This window comes from Aspergillus fischeri, genomic scaffold (genome assembly GCF_000149645.3).
Source record: "Aspergillus fischeri NRRL 181 1099437636262 genomic scaffold, whole genome shotgun sequence".
Taxonomy (NCBI): domain Eukaryota; kingdom Fungi; phylum Ascomycota; class Eurotiomycetes; order Eurotiales; family Aspergillaceae; genus Aspergillus; species Aspergillus fischeri.
The window spans coordinates 652,383-673,484 of record NW_001509764.1 but is presented as its reverse complement, the minus strand read 5'-3'; the positions used below and the strand labels follow the sequence as shown (position 1 = coordinate 673,484).

Here is a 21,102-nt window from a genome sequence, read left to right as displayed (position 1 = left end):
TCCAATAGCGATGGCAATCTATAATGGTATCATACAAGTCATAACATCATCCAAAATACAACGATACTATACAGTAATTGTTTTCCCCTCTGTCTCCTGGATCGCCGGAACGCTCTCCGTCTCGCGTCCATAGTTCGATTTCGGGCCCAGCTCGTCGTCATGTTTATGGGACATGAACACAATGGCAGTACTATGCTGCATCAGCAGTCTCCTCTTGCGCGTCATCCAAAGAAAATGACTTACCTCGCAACAGTGGCAACCCAACCAGGCCAAGCAAAGACGACGGACGCAATAGCTTTCGGGTTTGTCCGGTATTCTCCATGATGTTAGCCAGCGTGACGAAAGAAGCAGCAGGCAAATACATACGCAGAGCAGGCTTCTTGGCCGGTTCCGCCCAGAATTTCCTGGCGGATGCGGCGTCGGTCCCGGTGATACGCGCGCTATGCGTGGCAGTGATGATCTAGTCTCATGAGCAGTCTGCACAGCAATATCCAGATTATGAAGGTCATACGGTCATGGTCAGAGCCGAAGCGAGCATCATCACGGACACCACCACCGCAGATATCTTCCACGCCAACCGAACAGATTTACTCTCTTGTCTTTCCGGCCAGAACAGGTCGAAGAAAAACGCGGCGCCGAAGATGGTCGCAACGGAGACTCCGACGAAGATGTTATACGAGGCGGCGCCGATGAAGTCGTTGTTATGAACCTTGGCTTCGGGGTGCTGTTGCTGGATGGCATCTTGTTGGTCGAGATAATCTAGACACAACCAGCGTTAGATTGGTTATCCCAGTAGGCAATGGGTAGAGTACCTGATAAAGCTGCCGTTCCAACAGATTCAGAAATGACGCAGAATATCATGGCCATCTGGTAGACAATCATCTTGGTGCGACGCAGGTGGTACGCGCGGTTGAACATTTTCGCTCCTTTGAATTTGTTCCATTGTATCTCATGGAGGTCGAGACCCCATATGATGGCCATTGAATTAGTCTATTGTCAGGATAGTATATATCTCAAACAAATGGATTCTATTGCTCTCAGAAATCGAGGCGAGGTAATAGATAAAGGTAGGTAGACAGGGAGACCAGGGGGTGGAGGGTTGACGGTTTTGTCAGCTCAGATCTCCAGAGAAAATGACTGACTAATATAAGTTGAGCCATGCCAAATTAATAATGTTACACAAAGCCCGAAACTTGTTTCTTTTTGGCAATACCTGGTGGCTCTGACACTGACGATGCTGATGATGGCGGTGGTGGTGGTGGTAATAATGCTGGTAATACTTGTGAGGGACGGGGTGACGTCAACGGACAAACAAGCCACAGAAAAGCCCAAAACGTCATCAGTGCAGATCTTCAATGACATGGCCGCTATGCTCACTATTATGATTTTACAAACAGCACCAGTGTCTCCTTATCCTATATATTGTAATAATAAGTAGATCCTTGTAACCACTAGCTAAATCATTGCCCAAGTGAAAAAGCGCTGAACGCATCATTACCCTACTATCTCGACGGCGCTAGGAATGATCGTCGAGGCACGTCTTTCGTTCGGGCATTTATGGTTGATAGGAAGCTAAACCAAGACCAGAACCAAAGATTGCTCCTGTTATATGCTTATATCAATCATATAAAGGCTTATTAGGCTGTCCAAGAACACTATCCTCTGGCCAAGACCATCTTGGCTCTATGTGGAGACGATCTCCATAAACGAAACAGCAGAGAGAGAGAGAGAAATACAAGTTGATATTTGCTCTATGAATTATGAAACATATCTGGAATCAGATATTTAATAATATACAGTGAACTAATGGACGCTCTACACTTAATATTATGGCGCTGCGAGCCGTTGAGGTTAATAGTATAGTAAAACCATTACCACTGTCTTACTCATGATTCTTCATTCAGCTATCGTTTTCATCGATTGGAGTATGTCATCATCATTGGCCGTGTACTGCATACCCAGCATGTCTTGCTAGACCGGCGAAAAGGGTGTTCCTACGCCGCTCGGTCCTGGAACACAGAGGATATGGATGCAGCTGAGAATTAGGCAACGAAGTGACTATACTCGAGAAAGAGTCTAGTCTAAAAACCACTTAGGCACCTCCGGGCCCCAAACAGCCAACGACTCATCGCCCGCAGGCCCATACCCGACCGGCGTCTCCTCATTCACCAAATCCCCATCCGCATAATGCTCGATCATGTTCCCAGTGGTATCCCACCAGTAATCAAACAGCTGCGACCCGAGGATGTGTCGTCCCACACCCCAAACAGATTCATACCCCTTCTTCGCTAGCCACTGGTGTCCTAGGTTCTGCGTGTCAAAGTCATGCACTTCAAACGAGCAATGGTGTACATGCGAGGTGGGATTCGTGCTCATGAAGAAACTGTGGTGGTCGACATAGTCCGCGCCGCGATCGATGTGCGCGAAGAGAGCAACGTTCTTCTTGTTGCCGTCTTTCTCAACGTAGAGGAAGTCGCTCGGCACGAGGTTGAAGGTTGTTGTGTAAAAGGTAACCATTTCCTGGAAGTTTTGGACGCACAGGCCGAAGTGACCCAGCTGCATCTGTCAGTTACTGTATGGGAATGGCCTGGGAGACGTACTTTGTGGACGGCTGCAGGGCCGGGAACGAAGCGCTGAAAGTGGCGGACGCGAGGCTTGTCTGACTCGGAGTTGACGACGAGCTTGGGAGGATATTCACCTGGTGCTGCTGGTGACTGACCGTGGACGAGATTGATCGGGAATCCTTCTGGATCTTTAACGGTGACCATGAAGCCTCCTCCGGGTGCGTCTTTCAATTCTTGGATAGGGCTGCCTGTGGGCAGATTGGCCGCCCTGCATACATTGTCAGCAACCTGAAGTCTTGTCATAGGATTGTAAATACCTTTCCAGATCTTGGTACGACTCCACCTCAAACGTCCCTCCGAGAAACTCTTTCTTTGGGCCTTTGCGAGCATAGTAAACATACGGATCCGTCCCGTAACCTCGGTACCATACCTCCCCATCTGTCCTTTTGACGACTTTCATGCCAAAATCTATTTCCTTCAGTCAGGCCTTCCTGATAGTAGGACAATGAATCACTGACCTTGGAGGAAGACAGTAATTGCATCAAGGTCAGGATGTTGGTAGCGCATATGCGCCAACTTCACCAGTCTGATCTGATTCTCCGTCTCAATGCCACATCGTTCCTTCCACTTCGCCAAAAGTTCCCGTTCTTCACCGATAGCGACCACGTCCGGGACCGAGGCGCCGTGACATGGCCGGATCTCGGTGTGTGATGTTTTGGACTGTCGAGATGTCAGTCCTAGACGGTGCAGCTGGTCCAAGATCCTAACCTACCATATTCTTCGCTGTGAAAGCCAATATCTAAAATCAGGCTTGTCAACGAGCGAGAATCGATACCATGTAAACATATTTCTTTCTCGGCTATCAGCGTTCAGCTGAATACCGGGGAGAACATTCCCCGCATCTTAGATAGAGCTGCTGGCAAATGAAATGCCGCGCCGCAATGGTGCCACCATCGCTGTCCCACACGCTAGGCGGGGATCATCCCACATTGATTTGCATGAACAATGGAAGTAGCCTACTGAGTAGATAGGACACATACGTGATGATAATCGGTACCGAGCGGGATCCGAGAACCTTGTGGTTGCGCGGGGCACATAGGTGGTGTTGGTTCGACTGGCGATCCATCCACATCGGTGCCAGCATTCCCCGATTTGCTCAATGGGAGTAAAACGAATGCGCTAAGCTCCAATATATGACAATGATAAAATGTTCTGTCGGCAGTTGATCATTCTTAAGCCATCCGACGCTACACCGACCGAGGTACTCTAATCATCAAGGTGGCCCAACAGGCTATCAGAACGAGTGCAGTCGCTGTCATATACGGAAGACCGAGCCATATCCCGTGCAACCTCATACTGAACTTGAACGTGCCTGCCATCGTCGGCCCCGCGATGATTGCACCAATACTCTGGGTCAGGGCAATTGTCGTCCCCAAAAGGCCTATCTCGGCCTCGTCCACCAATGCCGTAGCAACGCTGCGTAGAGCGGGGAAGAAACCCGCTCCCAGCGAGGAGATCGATAGACCTACGATGAAGATTGTAGGGCTGGCTGCGAGTGCCATGACGACGTGTCCGACGGCGATTGTGAGGATGCTGCCTATGGAAATGTGCAGGTCTCGGCGTATCGGGGGGAGGAATCTGTCTAGGGCTTTGGAGATGGCGGGGAGGATGAGGAGTAGGGCCGATAGGTTCGTTATTCCATTCAAGGAGATGAGAAAGCTTGCCTGTCTCAAGTCAGCAAAGACAAGTAGTGGAAAGTGAAACTGTAGGACTGTACCTCTGCCATGGACCATGAGAAGCGTTTTGAGACGTATTGTAGCGTGATCACAAGCGACTGGATAGCCACGTTTGCCGTCAGAAGGGCGATGGAGATACAAACAATGTTGCGTTCGGCGAAGATGAACCGGCTGTGATGCATGATCTGATGCCAGGCGTGATGCAAGACGGCCTTTAGACGATGACGGACCGTCCGTGGAGCGTCATCATCAGCCTCATCGTCTTCAGTGCCGGGCTCGCTCAGTTTGGTCGACTTGGACAGCGTCTCCGGTACAGTTATGGAAGCACATAGTCCACAAAGCATGAACAGTACTCCCAGGAAGTACGGCAGCCAGGGTGTCCTGGACATGAGCCAGGCACTCAGAGGGCTCGCGACAATCTCAGATACCTGTGTTGACCCAAAAATGATAAAGAAGATATTCGCCCTGCAACGGTTACCATCTAGCATACCAGCGTCCGATTAATTGACATACCGTCTCTCCACCGGAAACACATCAGTGATCATCGTCAAAATCATAGATGTGGCAATCTGGGCACCACCACCGCAGAGCTGGAACAACGACATGAACCACACCGTGCGCAGGGGAATAAACGCGCTGTACCATGCTGTACGCTATCAGCAAGGGAACAAACAATGAGCCAGATCACTTACCAATAATCCGCACCATCACCTCCTCCATAATCAAGCCAATCAAACTCAACATCAGCACCTTCTTCCGTCCCGCTTGATCGGCCATCAGACCAAAGGGAAGAGCCAGAAAAATCCCGGGCAGCGTATCAAGCGTCTGCTTCCAGCCATTGACAAACGCCAGCTCACCCTGGACATCGGGGGCCTTGCATCTGGCGTCGATCTGCTCCTGGGTGGTGAGAAGTGCGATTTCCGGGTGCAGTTTTTGGCAGATGATTGACTCAAATATTTGTATCTGCGGAGCCATGGCGAGATAAGAGCCAAAGTTCACTGCGATGATGCCCAGGCTCAAGACAATGAGGACCCATCGTGCGCGGGTGAAGCGGCCCGACTCCGGTGCGTGGTCGTGGCCTAGCAAGGGAGTTTCCTCGCATTGATCATGTCTGGACTCGTCCAACATTCTGTTGATGATATGGTTGAGATCATGGAGGAAGAAGGGCCAGAAAGGATGACGGTCGTGTTTATTAAGAGGGTGAAAAGTGGACGCCTGGGTGCCTGGATATTATCGCCTGTCCCGTGTAAGGTACTTTTGACGCCGAAGAGGCAGCTACCAATGCTCATTGGTTGAAGCTGCTTTCAGCTGGAGTGTGGGTGACTCCTATTGGCCAATTCTTATCAGTCGGAGTAAATAAATCAATTCCGAATCGGAGTTCGGAATTCGACAATATAAACAGGCATCAAGATGCAGGGTTGTTGTCAGGGAGAACAGTCAGCAATGATGTCTTGACTGCATCATGATGCTGATGCATTCTGGTTATCTTCCTGATGAAATAACTGGTGGCTGGAATGCCATTTCAGCACAGAATAGAGAACAATCCGAATCTGACATGACTACTCCGTATTCTGCGGCACAAGAGTGCCTTTGAATACAGTGCACAAAATGACGTGCTTAAACCTCGACATCTGAGACGTCACAAGGCAAAACCACACATAAAATAATTTGTTCGAACCCTTTGCGCTTGACTAAATCGTCCCCAAGGTTCTCACAAGCATCCTTGGCATCACACGTTCAGCGGACTTGGCCCTTGGCATTCCAGCTACAAGAATTAATCCAGCATGGTGAATTTATTCCAGGAACTGCACATAATTCCTGAGTATTAAGATTACTGGATATCCAATCATGGCTCTCACCTTCTACAGGGCATGTTCCGCAATTGAAAAGCCCCGGTGCAGGCGCAGGACATGGTACTGCAAAGATAACCAAGTGAGAACCTTGAAGACGCCAAGGTCTCCCACTCCCCTTGGCGATGCCATATTACCTCAGGCCAAGAGACCATTAATCAAAGACGATCTTGGAAGAGCACTAGGAGAGGGACCGAACATGGCGCCAGCAGCCATATATAAACCCTGCGGACCCTTCTTTTCCTCCCATGAACTACTCTCCAATTCCCTCCATTCATTCAGGATCCATTACCCCTGTTAAGCACAATGAGGCACTTCATCTTTACTCTCTTCGCCTTGGCCACTACCTCGGCCTTGGCTCAGGATCCCGGCCCATCACCTACAGCCTCTGTCGGCTGCGAGCCACATGGCGACCACTGGTATGACACGAACCAAAAGCAATCGACCCAATAAAGCTCACAACATATAGGCATTGTGATGGTCCAGCAACTGGAGCCGCTACTACTACCAGCGAGCTATCCCTCGCTCCAAGTCCCACTGAGTCTGTGGGATGCGAACCCCACGGGGACCACTGGCACTGCGACGGGCCCGCCTCCGCCACGGCCATGCCAACGGCGACTTCTGATGACCACGACCACGACCACGATCACGACCATGATGACCACAGCAACGCCACACCGGCTGTCCCTAGTCCCACGGAGTCGGTTGGATGCGAACCGCACGGCGACCATTGGCACTGCGATGGGCCCCGGGAGACTGGCAGTCCTTCTGCGAGCGCGAGCGACGCGTCCGCTTCCACTTTGGTCTCGACTACTTCATCTGCCACAGCGTCTGCCACTGGAGCGCAACAGACGGGTGGAGCTGGCTCTTTGAGCGTGGAATTGACTGTGGCGGTTGGTTTGGCTGTCGCCGCTGCGGCGTTTCATGTTTGATGGGTTAACGTGGTGAGATGATATGATGTGCTATGTATTTATCGGTCGCCATGATGATGGGCCGTCGCGATTTAAGTACGTGTCCAGGATTGGGGAAAGTCAAGCTATCATACGCGAGAACCTGGCTGTATAATAGAAAGCAAGTCTCACAGTGTGCGGTCGGATAAACAATTATTGCTGGAGAAGAGAAGCAAGTGAGAGGACGGAGGAAAGATACATTGACTTGGCTGGTAAATACAAAATGTCGACACGCGATTCACACTTGAATCTAACCACAATAATGCTAATTACCTATATTTCAAACACCGTCTCGGGATCCGCCCTGACGCCGTTTGAATCATGCGGGTGGCGTCCACCAGACGCGGGCCGACGTCGTACGAGCCCATAATAGGCACCAAGATATTAGCGGAGTATTGCGTTTCCAAATAATCAAATATTGATTAAGGTAAGGTGAGATCGTGATCGCCTGTCCCTGCATGGCTACTATCGTAGGATCCACCTTCCTCCCGAGTGGCCTGTTCCTGGTCCAGCCATTCGGATCATGCCATCCCGGGTAACTTGACTTATCCGCGCGGTCTATATAGAGCATCAACAATATCAATTGGCTTCCGACAAACTCTTCCTCTACTGAGCCAGGACTAAGGTATTCACCATGGACTCGCTCAATTCGACCTATCCGCAGCCAGCCATGGCGACCTATTCTGATCTTCTCGACCTCGCCGCTCAGCAACAACCTCATCTCTCTGGTCTCGAGAGACTCTGGTGGGCACATTATGCCTACTGGGACAATAACATTCTTGCAACTGGTAAGCCAGACAAACACAATGGACCAGCCTCGTCAATCCTAACAGTTACAGGAATCATCACCTTCCTCGCCCACGAAATCATCTACTTCAGCCGCTGTCTCCCCTGGATCATCGCCGACGCCCTCCCCAGCATCTTCCTCAAATACAAGATCCAGGACCAGAAACCTCCTCCATCCGCAGCAGAGCAATGGGCTTGCACAAAGTACATCCTCCTCATCCACTTCGTCGTCGAGCTCCCCCTCATCGTCCTCTTCCACCCAATGATGGAACTCTGCGGTCTGAGCTTCACCATCCCATTCCCAGACCTCCGCAGCCTCACCGCACAGATAATCACCTTCTTCCTCCTCGAAGACACATACCACTACTGGCTGCATCGCGCCATGCACTGGGGCCCGCTCTACCGCTCCATCCACCGCATCCACCACCAATACGCCGCGCCCTTTGGGCTAACAGCCGAGTACGCGAGTCCCTGGGAGACCCTCCTGCTGGGCTTGGGCACCATCGGGCCCCCATTGCTCCTGGCACTGATGAACTGCAACGTGCACTTGGTGACGGTGCTGGCGTGGGTGACGCTGCGGCAGTTTCAGGCTATTGATGCGCATTCGGGGTACGATTTCCCCTGGAGCCTGAGGCGGATCATGCCGTTTTGGGGTGGAGCGGATTGGCATGATGATCACCATCGGTACTTCTGGGGGAATTATTCCAGTTCGTTTAGGCATTGGGATGGTAAGTGCTTTCTGTTGTCCTTTGGGATATCTGCTGACGGAGTCTAGTGTTGATGGGTACGGTTGCTGGTCCGGAAGCGAGGGAGAAGAGACGCGCGGAGCGAGAGAAGCGGCGGGCTTGATTTTCAGGGCTGGCGCGAACGTATTATTATCATCAATTGTATCGATAGTCTTACTGTAATGTAATAGTTTGGTTGGTATCGGAAGTGCTCTGCTTCCAACATGCAAATAATGCAATCACTAATGACTTCATGGTGCCGTGACGAAGACTAAGTCACCTTTATTGCTGTTCCCACACAATTCAGTCGTAAAACATTCTGACCTAAGCGATCGACGTAGGAACAAGAAGAATACCAATCACCATTGTCGTGAATTGTGTCAGCAGCATCATTGGGATAGAGAGCTTGGGTTCCACCACGGCGCGCAGAGTGCACCTCGTCTTTATCCAGAGCGGTAATAATACTCCTCAAAGCCAGAATTACTACCTCAGATCTTGACATTTCCTCAAGGTAAGCAATTGTTAATCAGGAGCTACGAAGCCCGTGTGGTCTCGTCACAACAAGCCAGTCATCGAACTCCTCTTCTTCAGTAATCCTTCATTTCTTTCCTCCCGAAGGAGTATAGCTCGCGCTTCCCTTTCCATCATTGTAGTAGGAGCTGCCGTTGGGATTGGAGTAGTAGTACGATCCATCTCTGAACACGTGGCATTAGCACGGCTCGCAGACACAAGAGAACCACAAACCTGTTGGAATAGTGGTACGAGTTGGAATTGGCGGCACCGGAGCCGTAGTCGCGAGCGCAGTAGTGGTTGCCCTGTAGATAGTCAGAGTCATATCATGGATGGGGAGAGACAGGGAAGGCTCACCTGGCTGTTGGTGCCGGAGCTCTTGTAGGTGTAGTCCTGGTTCTGAGGCATGTTGGGTTGTTAACTTTCAGCGTTGTAGAGTAGTCGGTTGTGGGAAGTTGGAGTGGATGAAGAGAAGGAGGAAGGAGGGAGGAGTTGAAGTGGGGGAAGGGCGGAATGGGGGAGTCGCGTCGATAAATAGGCGGAAGGCAGACAAAGCTTCGTCTGTGGAATGGACACGGTGAATGACGGGATTATCCGTCTGGCGGGGGGAACGTTGGAGCTGTCAAGTTTGTTTGTGACAGTGTCCGTTCCTGGTTCGACTTCAACGTACCGTGGATTCTACCAGCGAAGACAGCCGACTCCGATTTGGGAATGTCACCGCATTCAGCATGACGCCGTTGCCATTCATCATCGACTTGTCGTGCTACACCATCTCAATGACGATGCGTTATGCTAACCGAGTCCGCTGAGCGGGCCAGCATCCTCACCTGTTTACTTCGTTTCAATTGTTTCAATGTCTCTTCTCTAACACCCTTCAGTTTATACAGCTCTCATCGGTATTCCCCGCACTCTCCGCTCAGTCTCGCAATTATAATATCTCAGTAGAGTCGTTCGCTGTCTTACAACTCCAATCAAACTTCACGATGCCATCATATATCTACCAGCCCGAGCTGCCCCACCGGCTACCCACCACTAGCCAGATTCAGAGTTTCCATACTCTGCCGGACTCTCCGGCTAACGGGTTGGAGAGGATGGTGCAGGAACTCAGCCATGAACTCCCTTCGACGGATAATGACACCGTTATGGAAGACGAGACTATCGATCCAATGCTTATTGACGATGATCCTGCCCAAGTCCAGTATCCGCTCCTGGACCTGGATAATATCAGCGGCCTCGAGGAGGTAATACACTTCATACTTTCCGCATACGACATCACATTCAAGGAGGTGCGCTACGAACTTGTCGAAACTCACGTCGACGGTCAAGCCTGCTTTGTCCCGCTCGCTAAGGTCATCGTCGGAGAACCTAATTTGCACGATGCCTGGGGTGTTGCCTGTGACTCGATTCGCCGCTGCCTAGACTTGTGGGGGTTGGAGGAGTTCGACGTTGAGATTGAGTACTGGGGTGCGGAAGAGCATGTTGCTGGCGGCGCGCAGGAGGGATATTCAGAGCCGTGGAATTTACCTCTGGATGACCTGCTCTTGGATCGGTGCCAGAATGGAGACAACTATGCTACTTCGTGTGTTGCGGCGGCTGACACCGCACTATGATACCTTTGCACTTCATTCAACGACGAGTAGATCGTGAGTGGAAGTTGTGACGTAATAAACTTGTTGACTTAATCTGTTGGTGTCTTGCAATTGGCTGACTGTCATCTCATGCTGGGTAGTGTTGGACTATCATTGACATTGAATATGGAGTTATTTCTATGGCTTATATGTTATTGGTACTAAACAGGACCTTGCTATGAGATAAGAACGACAGTGGAGATACATTCCTCTTTATAAAATACTACTTCACGAAACCTTCCATTCTAAGAGTGGAGTCAATCAGATAGACCTTACACTGCTCTCGAAGTCGCAGCTCATCCTTTGTATCGCAGACTTTCCAACCTCAAAAGACGTCTGGGTTCTATACACAGTGCTTCAGATGAGCCAAAGTTGGCTTCTATATGATGATAGATCACAAAGAGTTAACTAAGATCAAAGACGAGATATGCTATCTTGAGTGCTCTCAAAATCACTGCATACCGTTCAAACATACCCACACGGGAGAGGCCTTCTCCGTCCTTATCTGGCACGCATTGGGAATTGTGATTACATATCTCCAGCTGAGGACTCGGTTTCCTTATCTATCCAACAAGCAACAAGAGACTCCGCCCGGAATATGACGCCTTGTGAAGCCAATGGGTCCATTTTCGATCAATCCTTGGGTAGCGCACGTTCAAAAGTGTGGGTTAACTGTAAAAGCTGGAGAGAAGGCTTCTAGAAACTAAGCGGGTCGTCGATCACAGAGCCTTTAGTTCTGGGCAACACGATACCTGGAAAGGGTTTGAAGTTGGACGTATCATGAATTCAATCCTAGTACTGAGCGAGCAAGATCGGGTAATGCCTAAGGATGTGACATACTATGTATCTGTAAACTCCGTAGCCTACGGAGTAGATCAGTGATCAAACAGCATGGCTTCTCCGATTTAATGCAAACCTGGGTCATCGCCAATAACATGAAACTTATTCCATGGCTTTAAGAATAATAGAACAACCCCTGACCGGCTTGGAGTCGGCTCAACTTGACAGAAAGTTTCCGAGCAAGTTCGCATAATCCTTGCCGAGTGTGGAGATAAAGATTTGTGAAGAATGACGAAGGCATAAGCGACCTGCATATCCAGCCCCGTGCCTAAATTTATGCCGCCAATCAGAATTGGGGAAGCGAGCCGGAAATACGGTAGAGCTACGAGGGCCGAGCGACCCACTCATGGAATCATCCCGAACTTCCATTTTCTGCACCCCCCCCTGGTCTGAAGGAATTGACTTATCCCCGAATAAGCAGCTTAACAAGCAGTAAGCTTACGCCATAAGGAAGCTCAGAATTGCGAGGACTTGCAAGACGTCATATGTGCCATCATTCAAAGCCATACAGTACGCTTTGAGGGACCATAAAGGTAGACGACCGGCCGCATCACTGTGGCGGCTTGCCGGACATAATGGAGATTAAAGTGGGCGCTTACCACAGTCAAGGCGAGTGGGTACAGAAACTTCTTGCCCGATTTCTAAGCACCGACGATCTTCCATCTTCTCTGGGCGCTGTTGGTCTATATAAGATGTCGTGAGGACCCGTGGAGAATCAGATGCATCGCTCACAACCTTAAACTAAACGAAATCAAAACGAAAAGTTACAATGGCTGCTACCGATTACAAGTTCGAGGGCTGGCTTGGCCTGGACAAGAATGCCGCCGAGGGCAACATGGTGTGGAAGGAGTTCACCCCCAAGGCGTGGGAGGAGACCGATGTCGACATCAAGATCACCCACTCCGGTATCTGCGGCTCTGATCTGCACACCTTGAGAAGCGGATGGGTATGCTTTTTTCTTTTCGGCATCCATTTTAGACAGTGAGACTAACCTATTCCAGGGCCCCACCATGTACCCCTGCTGTGTCGGTCACGAAATCGTCGGTATCGCCGTCCGCGTTGGTTCCAAGGCCGAGGGAGGCATCAAGGTCGGTGACCGTGTTGGTGTTGGAGCCCAGAACGACTCTTGCCTGGGCCGCAAAGGCGACTGCGAGGAGTGCGCCTCCGGTATGGAGCAGTACTGTAGTCATGGAATGGTTGGCACGTACAATGGCGTCCACTACAACGGCGACAAGTCGTACGGTGGATACGCTCTGTACCACCGTGCTCCCTCTCACTTCGTCTTTAAGATCCCCGATGCCATCCCCTCTGCTGAGGCCGCCCCCATGATGTGCGGTGGTATCACCCTCTACTCCCCTCTGAAGCACTACGGCTGCGGTCCCGGCAAGAAGGTCGGAGTTGTAGGAATCGGTGGATTGGGACACTTTGGTATCCTGTTCGCCAAGGCCTTGGGCGCTGACAAGGTTGTCGCCATCTCCCGCAAGGCCAACAAGAGGGAAGATGCTCTCAAGCTGGGTGCTGATGAGTACATTGCAACTGATGACGAGCCTGATTGGGCTAAGACCCACAACCGTTCCCTTGATCTGATCGTTTCCACTGTTTCTTCCTCCAAGGTATGTTCATCACTCTCTGTCTCGGTAATGAGGCCATTGTCTGACATCGCCAGATGCCCATTGTGCAATACTGCTCTCTTCTCCGCACCGACGGTGCCTTCGTCCAGATGGGTGCTCCCGAGGACGGTGCTCTGCAGATCCCTGCGCACGCTCTGATCGGTCGCAGAGTCAAGATGGGCGGTTCCCTGATCGGCAGCCCTAGTGAGATCCGGGAGATGCTCCAGCTTGCCGCTGAGAAGGGTGTTCACCCCTGGATCCAGGAGAGACCCATGAAGGATGCCAACCAGGCTGTTATCGACATGGACGCTGGCAAGGCCCGCTACCGCTACGTCCTTGTTAACGACCAGTAAATAACGACTCTAATGTATATACCTGCATGATGTATAGACTATCTAATATTCATTCTTGTTTAATTCGTTCAAACGCTCGTACAATGTATGGTTGGCCGCTCAGCACCACTTCGCTGCCGATGCTCCAATCTCCATCTCCGGTGTCAATCGTCGTCATGGAGGGTAATTTATCGGCATCCGGGCCAAGGACGTACTTCGTCTTCCACCCAGAAGTAGAGTCCCATTCCTCGCGTCTTGCACTAACCTCCCCTCCATCCTTGACTTCAGCCTTCGAGTCTCCACCGGAGTGCATCTGCTCCTGGCGCAGCGCAACATAAGTCCCCCAGATCCTCGCAATGAACATCCTCGTCACCGTACTCGCATCCTGACCGCTCACCCCCTGCTCATCCCCCCTCGCCTCCAGCACCCACGAAACTCCCCTCCCCGGCCCCTCAGGCCCCTCTCTGAAGGCTAACTCCCGCCACACCTCCTCATACTCCCTAACCGGCTTACCAGGCAAGTCCCAACGCGGCATCGACCCAGTCTCAAGACCATCCCCGTTCGGCAGCTGGGTAAAAGTTCCACAATCCAAAGCCTCAAACGCATTATGCGAGTCGATGGCGTGTGTGAAAAGCACGCGTACTGTACCTGAGTTAGCTAATAGCTTAGCCACAGATTGCGTGAGGGTACGTACGTGGCTCTTGGCTTTCTACGATGCGTTGGCCAGCGATCGACCAGTCCATTTTACCGGTGGATTTGTCGACGCGGAGGTCGACGTACCAACCCATTAGGGACAGGACGATGGTGTCGGTGTTTTCGAAGGCGGGGTCGGGGAGCCAGCGGAGGGAGATTCGGGTTGAGAGGCTGCTGCTGCTGCTGTTGGTTTGGTTGATGTTCATTTTGACTGAAGGTCTGGGGGCTTCTTATTGTAATTGACAATAGAGCCGTTCAGTTGCTTATGTTGAGAATTAGCTGTTTGTTGTGAGCATGTTTAGTATTATTGATATGCCTACCCCGCAAACCGAGCTATTATAATTATGCCTGGGATATAAGGCTAAAATGGGACAATTTGGGCTACAAAGGTCTATTGGCTCAATGGTAGAGCACCTGTCTCCTATGCTGGAAAACAGGAGGTTGTGGGTTCGAGTCCCATGTAGATCGACCTTTCTTTTTCGCCATGTTTTTATTCTCTCTGTGTTGATACAGTCCGTCGTCTTGATTATTACTCGATTTATATGCGTCTTGATTTTGTTACTAGTACTTCTTTGCCTGTTCCAGTGTCGGCTTATCCCGTCCTACTGTGGCATCATAATATATATTTCTGTGGCCATTGACATTCCATCGCAGTGGACTTCATGCTACACGTCAAACAGAGCATTCGACAAAAGAATTTAGCTTCTCCTCTGACCAGAGGTAGAGGCAAGAATATTAATCTTTTCTTTTTTCGTTGCAAAAGTCTGTTTGAACTCGCGGAAATGACAATCAAGAGCACTGCCACGTAGTATCTGGCAGTGGTCGCAGTACTATACTGCCCTATACTGGAAATATTTACGGATGATGAAGATGACGAAGTGGAGACCAGAGCATTAATCAAAGCAGGCAATGAAATAGTTATTGTTTGATCTATCCTGCTTCTCACAACGATAGTCATACTCGCACCTCGGCCAGAGTCTACAAACGCAACGTACTCTGGTCATTCATCCCATTCACCCAACCATGCCACTCACGAATAAAGCCCATCACAAGGAGCAGAACCCATGCCAACCAACATGCAGCCTGGTTCCCAGCACGCGGTACTGCCTCGCCGAGGCAAATAGTTGACTCGTGCCTCGACCTCAGCGCCATTTCCGCAGTATAAACCACTAACGACGGAAGACACGGTTAGACAAGAACTGATCCGCCTTTCCGGACGAGAGCCCCAACTCGGCAGCACAGGCAACGATAGTCCAAATTCCAAGCGCAAAGTTCTCCTTGTGAAGCGGGCCACCACTCTCCGGCTTCTTCGCATCGAATCTCAGCAGCTGATGCACAAACGACAACGCCCAGACACACATCCACGAGGCCCACAGCCAGCCAGAATTCTGGGTCCGCAGCTGCAGATACAGAGAGCCGAGCACGAGACCCGCCAGGATGACTAGGAACATGTGGATGCGGGACCCCGCGGCGACGTAGACCGAGTTCACGTTCATCTTGGAGTCGTCGACGACGTCTTGGTAGCTGTATGCTGTGTTGAGGTACAGAGTCCAGGCGAAGACGGTGATTGAAAGCGGCAGGGACTCGGAGATGCTTTGCGTGAACGGGATCTGGCGGCCCTTGATTGCCATCCATCCGATGACGCCGGGCCAGGCCAGAGTAAAACCGAGGAAGTACTGGGGATAGATGTATAGTCGTCGGCAGAGTTGACGCTTTCCGAAGGGATAGAGGATTGTGCTGATAGTGACTGGGATCATAGCCGCCGCGCTGTTTGGGTCAGCTATCAATGTTCTCGGGGCCTTTGTGAGAGGTTCTCATACACGTCGTGACCTGCCAGCATTATATCCATCAGCCACCACGAGACAGCATACTGGACCATCATCCAGATGAAGCCCTCGGTTGCAGTTACCCTCCCCGCTGCCAAGGGCCGATTCTTGGTGCGCGCTACGTTTTTGTCGATGTTGCGGTCGATCCAGTCATTCCAGACCATGCCTGCACCGCAGAAGATGTAGCCGCAGATCAAGCATAGAAGCGTCTGTTTTACGATGTGGTCGGCCGAGATCGAGGCCGGATGAGTAGTTATTTGATTAGCACCGGCAAGCAACGTTGCCCAAACTGAGATACCAGAGGTCAATGGATGAATATTGCATGTAGAAATGGACACACCTCCTGAGAATACAGCCAGCCATGGGTTGTACTTGTGAAATCTGGATAGGATAAGCAGGTCCTTCACCAGCTGCAGGACAGATCGCTGGCGGGGAGATGCGTCAGTTTCCACGACTTTGTACATTTTGCACATGTCTCTATCCAACAGCAAGTGGAGGAGGGTGAAGCAGAAGGTCAACGAGCGGCTGGTATATCAATGAGAATGATGTTCAAGGAGAATAATATACATCACAAATATTAGCTCAATATACCTTCCTAATCGAGTGGCTGACAAACAGGGAAAAGCCCCGACAGCCAGTTTGAAAAGCACCGACAGCTACATATTAGGATTGACTGACTGAGATGCACTGTATTAAGGGTCAGTCCACGTCACTGCTTGGCTTGCTGCCTGACTCGGCAGTCCAGCTGATGCTATCGCTCAAGGAGCAGCTGACAAGCCTAGGAACTGCCCTATTGAACATGTCAGTAATCCTGCAACTCCATTACCTTAACCAGAGTGTTACTCAGAACGCCAACAGGGGTTCTTCAGCTGTCGAATAAGCCCAGATCCGTGGAGATGTACCTTGATAGGGTCGTGGTTCGACTGCACGAGCTTATCACACTAGCAGCTAATATACCTCACTCACAATCAGGACATGACATGAACCCGGTCTCGAAAGGCATCTGTTGAAAGTAACCTGATTGGCGCGGTGTTCACGGACTTGCATGAATTTGGTCCGGAGCCAGGGTACCCCTTCCTGACTGACAATCAGCTTATGGACCAGGGCAAGGCGACAACTATTGGCTCCGCGACCTATAATAGTGATTATTGGCATATAGTCTGAATTATTGTACTATGGCCTTGCTCTTGCGGCTGATTGTGCATTTGGACTAGCTTAGTGGCAGTACTTGCTGACCGAATTGAGATGGATCAGATTGACTCACCACTGCCCCCTTTGCAGATACTCGATCATTCGTTTTATCTATAGATTTGGTTGATACGATTAATTCTATATCTCCATATTTGCCATATCGAGTGTATGGATAGGCATAGTCAGCCTTAGTTCAACAGATAGTTAATCACCTTGAATGAGGTATGTCCTGATTATAACCGTACTCGTTTGGATAATCATAGACAAAGGACCCATTGTATACGATATTACCAGCATGATTCTGCATTCTAAATCCGTTCTGAAGAGGAACTAACACTAAGACCGTAGATAAACTCCTGTGTAGACATCTACCGCTGATTATTGACCCCGTAGACAAGGCCTGAACATAAGGGACAACAGAAAATATAATCAAATTGCAAATTCGTTATAAACTAGCAACTCTCTTGCTCATTATATGCACGCAGGTGCTAACCAGTAGCAGCTACGCTTTAAGCTCCAGAAAGTCCAGGATACCCTTCAAGCCATCTGTGTTGCCTAGATCACCAAAGTCCTTCAGGATTTCTCTCGCCTCTGCCGTAAGACTCGCCAGTTTCTTGCGGCAATAATCGAAGCTTCCCGTGGACTTGATGATGCGAACAGCGTACCGCTTGACATCTTCGTCCTCAGTCTTTTGCTTCAGGATATTCATCAACTGGAAATTACTCAGATCACTGCGAATGCTGTGGATAACGGGGTAAGAGAATTTGCCCTCGGTGATGTCTTCACCGAACCCTTTGTTCTTAGCATACAAGTCGCTCTGCAGGTTCTGGTAGTCATCGCGGATTTGGAAGATGATTCCGAGAAGGTCAACGAGCGGCACGCAATCCCTGTATCTCTATTAGTCACCATACGTGCTGTAAAGCGAGGAGCTTACTTTGTATTCTGGCTCTCCATCTGCATCAGCTTGATCGCAAGCCGGAACAGCCCGCCGGTCTTGTTGGCAACCATTTCAAGGTACTCCTCTTCCGTGGGGCAGGTCAAGGAATCTCGCCAGTAGAGATCCAAGCCCTGGCCGCGGTGAAGCCTCAACATCTCTTCCGTAAAGATGACCATAGCCTCAGGCTTGCCCAACTTTTTCAGCTCCTGTTGAGCCCAGAAGTAGGCGAAATTGGCCGAGTTGATGGTCTGCGCGATACCGAAAATGCTATGCGCGACGGGGAACCCTCGTCTGAGTTTCGACGAGTCTTGGATATCATCAATTCTGTGATTGTAAGCTTCGTATTCGGCTGGCAAACATGTAGGAAAGTGCATACAGCAACGAGGCCGAATGCAGCAGACCGACCACCCGCTTGATGACGTCGAGTTTGTCCTCTGGGATTTGGAGCCATTGGTTGAAGGCTGAGATCAGCTTGCCTCTGATGTCTTTGCCTGGGAAGCTGCAAAGGTAATCAAGAGGAGCCCAGATTATCTGGTGTGAGAAGCTTGTCAGAAGTACAGAAGGTTACCAAGGGGCAAGATTGAGCGCGTACCTTTTCTTCGGTGAGCTTTCTCTGTTCCTGGATGTCAGATGCACTAGAGCTTGTTGATTCTGTTTCGGTCAGAGTACCAGTTAGTGCCTGAGATCGGGCTTCTTGCGGCATGAACAAGTTTAAGTGAGTCCATAGCGACTTTGATGGGTCTTGTAAGAGCTGCTGACGATCGAGGTCGTTGAGGGATGTTGCTGGGATTGGTCCCATATTGCAGCAGATGGGGAGGTAGGTTCAGAAGCTACGAGATACTAGCAAAACTTTGTGGTAGCTAGCCAGAGAGATATGAATTGGCCTTTTACATGTGTACTTAGAAGTATGTAATATTTAGAACTGTGCAACCGAGGCACAGTTGAAGCTAATCAGAACAAGAAGCTAAGTCGCAATAATTCAAGCTTGATACTAGTTCGGAGTCAACTTCACTTTAAGGTATGCATAAAAGTGTAACCTTCCGACGCCTGCCGACTATCAAAGAATGCTATGACCATCCCAGTGGGCCTGACTTCGTAGGATACCGCTAACGACGTGGAAAGTAATGAAGCGGAGCACCCCGGAGGAGATTGTCACTCAGGAGCTGCATCCCTGCTCCGAGGGTGTCAGCTTGGCATATCACCTGTTCCCGCATTGCCAACTGAACCAATTGTCATGGCATTCACTAGCTGGGTTAGAGAGTTTGTATCCTGACCGGCCGCCGACAAGTAACAGCTCATAATCCTCGATGCACACAGATTCCCATTCCTCCTGGAGGAGACATGTAGCAGAACTCAACTGGGCCTGACCAGTTGGATGCAAAGTACTGTGTCCTAACAGGATTATCCGCCAAATGGCAAGGCAATTTGGCGCATACTGTCTCTTGACTGTTGTTCTATCCCTGCTGTGTTGGCGTGACTGCTATTACCCCTGCTAGCTCGAGATGGATGTCTAGACACCTTTCTGGCTGAGGTATTTAATAGATAACACGTATCACCATGTCACCTTCAGTTGACAGGGAGCAGGCATCACTAGAAAACGACAATTTTTGGATCAAGATATCCTCCGAACTGTACCCTGATCAATCTTAGTCAGAATCACATTGGCAACATCCCTACTGCCCACCACCATGGACGCATATTCCTCATTTCCGGCCGAATTCGAGGCCGTCAGACCTATCTACAACGTGCTGGTCGCCACCGCCGGAACGATGTGGCTGATCAACTACATCGTCACAGTACGGCAGATATTCAGGGACAGGGTGCGCGCGATACCTTTGGTGTCTCTCTGCTGTAATATTGCCTGGGAGATCACAGTCGTTCTTATCTACCGGCGCCCTTATCTCCTTTTCGAGATCTTTTCTGCCATGTGGCTGTTGGTCAATATGGCCATTGTGTACGGCTCGGTCAAGGTCTCCATGGAAAAGCAGCGTTCCTCGCCGCTGGTGCACAAGCATCTTCCCCTGATCGTCCCCTTGGCTATCTTGGGCTGCATATCGGGATATTATGCGCTCGCAAGAACGTTTGGCACTCCCAAGACCATCCATGGGGGAGGAACGTTTGCCTACTTTGTTATGACCGCTGACTGTTTGTGTCAACTTTTGCATCGGGGAAGCACACACGGGGCGTCGTGGGCAATGTGGTAGGTGTCTTTTTTTCCCTCTTGAACAGTATATCTTGAAAGGTGACCAATTGATCTCCGTCGGATTGTCCAGGATGACCCGCGTTCTCGGTTCCTATGCGGCAATCGCCGGTGAATTCTTGAAGTCTGGGTTTTGGCCACAGCAGTGGGGGTGGTATGACAATGCACTGATGAGGTGGTGTACGGGCATGGCAGTGATCATGGATATCATGTATGCCTGTATCTTCTGGTATATTGGGCAGACCGAAAAAGCAGCCAAAGGAAAGAAGGCATGAGTCGACTTGCATGTTCTATGGACGCAGACTCGGGAACGATTGGCTGGACATAAAGCATATTGATTGCACTTCCCTGCACAATTACGAATATCTTTAGACAATTACGATAGTTACCTCAGATAGATATGCTTGCTCTGCATACAAGGAATCCATGTTTGACTCGACGAAAACTGACTGTGTTTTCCCACCGTAAGTGGGTTCCCCCGAATTAGTTCCTTTCTGGATTTCAATTCGACTCTATGACAAATTCGACTGGTTCTGTTCCCAATAGCTTCCTGAGTACCGTCATTATGTACATTGATATATTGGTACTTAGGACCTCAATTGCCTGGAAAGGCAAGTTTGCTGAGAACCAAGTATCTTTCCACCGACACTGACTACTACATGCAGATGACTGCAGATCGTCCATTATGCAACGAATAGCTGCCACGCTCACATCTCATGGGTCT

The 21,102-nt window shown here is 50.3% G+C and overlaps 11 protein-coding genes and 1 non-coding gene across 12 annotated transcripts, besides 1 other annotated feature; 6 read left to right on the top strand and 6 right to left on the bottom strand.

Annotated features, from left to right (window-relative positions):
• Positions 1 to 66: 66 nt before the first annotated feature.
• NFIA_096170 (uncharacterized protein) lies at positions 67 to 981 on the bottom strand (the record flags this gene model as incomplete). Its single annotated transcript, XM_001261892.1, has 5 exons — positions 67 to 190; positions 244 to 316; positions 367 to 460; positions 512 to 759; positions 813 to 981. The coding sequence occupies 5 exons, from the start codon at positions 979 to 981 to the stop codon at positions 67 to 69; spliced, it is 708 nt and encodes a 235-aa protein (XP_001261893.1).
• Positions 982 to 1,229: 248 nt separating this feature from the next.
• Positions 1,230 to 1,275: a microsatellite.
• An 801-nt stretch (positions 1,276 to 2,076) lies between these two features.
• On the bottom strand, positions 2,077 to 5,428 carry NFIA_096160 (putative MFS transporter; the record flags this gene model as incomplete). Its single annotated transcript, XM_001261891.1, has 9 exons — positions 2,077 to 2,556; positions 2,601 to 2,832; positions 2,882 to 3,032; positions 3,083 to 3,284; positions 3,605 to 3,678; positions 3,922 to 4,288; positions 4,342 to 4,765; positions 4,814 to 4,946; positions 4,993 to 5,428. 9 exons carry the CDS (start codon positions 5,426 to 5,428, stop codon positions 2,077 to 2,079), a joined length of 2,499 nt encoding a protein of 832 aa, XP_001261892.1.
• A 1,028-nt stretch (positions 5,429 to 6,456) lies between these two features.
• On the top strand, positions 6,457 to 7,082 carry NFIA_096150 (uncharacterized protein; the record flags this gene model as incomplete). The annotated part of the gene is made up of 2 exons (XM_001261890.1): positions 6,457 to 6,569; positions 6,620 to 7,082. 2 exons carry the CDS (start codon positions 6,457 to 6,459, stop codon positions 7,080 to 7,082), a joined length of 576 nt encoding a protein of 191 aa, XP_001261891.1.
• Positions 7,083 to 7,734: 652 nt separating this feature from the next.
• NFIA_096140 (sterol desaturase family protein) lies at positions 7,735 to 8,735 on the top strand (the record flags this gene model as incomplete). Its single annotated transcript, XM_001261889.1, has 2 exons — positions 7,735 to 8,614; positions 8,662 to 8,735. The coding sequence occupies 2 exons, from the start codon at positions 7,735 to 7,737 to the stop codon at positions 8,733 to 8,735; spliced, it is 954 nt and encodes a 317-aa protein (XP_001261890.1).
• Positions 8,736 to 9,209: 474 nt separating this feature from the next.
• Positions 9,210 to 9,529, bottom strand: NFIA_096130 (uncharacterized protein; the record flags this gene model as incomplete). The annotated part of the gene is made up of 3 exons (XM_001261888.1): positions 9,210 to 9,306; positions 9,356 to 9,426; positions 9,479 to 9,529. The coding sequence occupies 3 exons, from the start codon at positions 9,527 to 9,529 to the stop codon at positions 9,210 to 9,212; spliced, it is 219 nt and encodes a 72-aa protein (XP_001261889.1).
• A 575-nt stretch (positions 9,530 to 10,104) lies between these two features.
• NFIA_096120 (uncharacterized protein) lies at positions 10,105 to 10,731 on the top strand (the record flags this gene model as incomplete). The annotated part of the gene is made up of 1 exon (XM_001261887.1): positions 10,105 to 10,731. The coding sequence occupies one exon, from the start codon at positions 10,105 to 10,107 to the stop codon at positions 10,729 to 10,731; it is 627 nt and encodes a 208-aa protein (XP_001261888.1).
• A 1,627-nt stretch (positions 10,732 to 12,358) lies between these two features.
• NFIA_096110 (NAD(P)-dependent alcohol dehydrogenase) lies at positions 12,359 to 13,552 on the top strand (the record flags this gene model as incomplete). Its single annotated transcript, XM_001261886.1, has 3 exons — positions 12,359 to 12,535; positions 12,591 to 13,202; positions 13,256 to 13,552. The coding sequence occupies 3 exons, from the start codon at positions 12,359 to 12,361 to the stop codon at positions 13,550 to 13,552; spliced, it is 1,086 nt and encodes a 361-aa protein (XP_001261887.1).
• Positions 13,553 to 13,601: 49 nt separating this feature from the next.
• NFIA_096100 (uncharacterized protein) lies at positions 13,602 to 14,430 on the bottom strand (the record flags this gene model as incomplete). Its single annotated transcript, XM_001261885.1, has 2 exons — positions 13,602 to 14,173; positions 14,226 to 14,430. The coding sequence occupies 2 exons, from the start codon at positions 14,428 to 14,430 to the stop codon at positions 13,602 to 13,604; spliced, it is 777 nt and encodes a 258-aa protein (XP_001261886.1).
• A 182-nt stretch (positions 14,431 to 14,612) lies between these two features.
• NFIA_096090 lies at positions 14,613 to 14,692 on the top strand. The gene has a single exon. It is a non-coding gene; the product is annotated as a tRNA-Arg (tRNA).
• A 701-nt stretch (positions 14,693 to 15,393) lies between these two features.
• On the bottom strand, positions 15,394 to 16,514 carry NFIA_096080 (prenyltransferase spyF; the record flags this gene model as incomplete). Its single annotated transcript, XM_001261884.1, has 3 exons — positions 15,394 to 15,991; positions 16,045 to 16,339; positions 16,391 to 16,514. 3 exons carry the CDS (start codon positions 16,512 to 16,514, stop codon positions 15,394 to 15,396), a joined length of 1,017 nt encoding a protein of 338 aa, XP_001261885.1.
• Positions 16,515 to 17,743: 1,229 nt separating this feature from the next.
• NFIA_096070 (geranylgeranyl pyrophosphate synthase spyE) lies at positions 17,744 to 18,977 on the bottom strand (the record flags this gene model as incomplete). Its single annotated transcript, XM_001261883.1, has 4 exons — positions 17,744 to 18,128; positions 18,176 to 18,502; positions 18,555 to 18,709; positions 18,771 to 18,977. The coding sequence occupies 4 exons, from the start codon at positions 18,975 to 18,977 to the stop codon at positions 17,744 to 17,746; spliced, it is 1,074 nt and encodes a 357-aa protein (XP_001261884.1).
• Positions 18,978 to 19,866: 889 nt separating this feature from the next.
• NFIA_096060 (terpene cyclase spyD) lies at positions 19,867 to 20,653 on the top strand (the record flags this gene model as incomplete). The annotated part of the gene is made up of 2 exons (XM_001261882.1): positions 19,867 to 20,378; positions 20,452 to 20,653. 2 exons carry the CDS (start codon positions 19,867 to 19,869, stop codon positions 20,651 to 20,653), a joined length of 714 nt encoding a protein of 237 aa, XP_001261883.1.
• Positions 20,654 to 21,102: the final 449 nt, after the last annotated feature.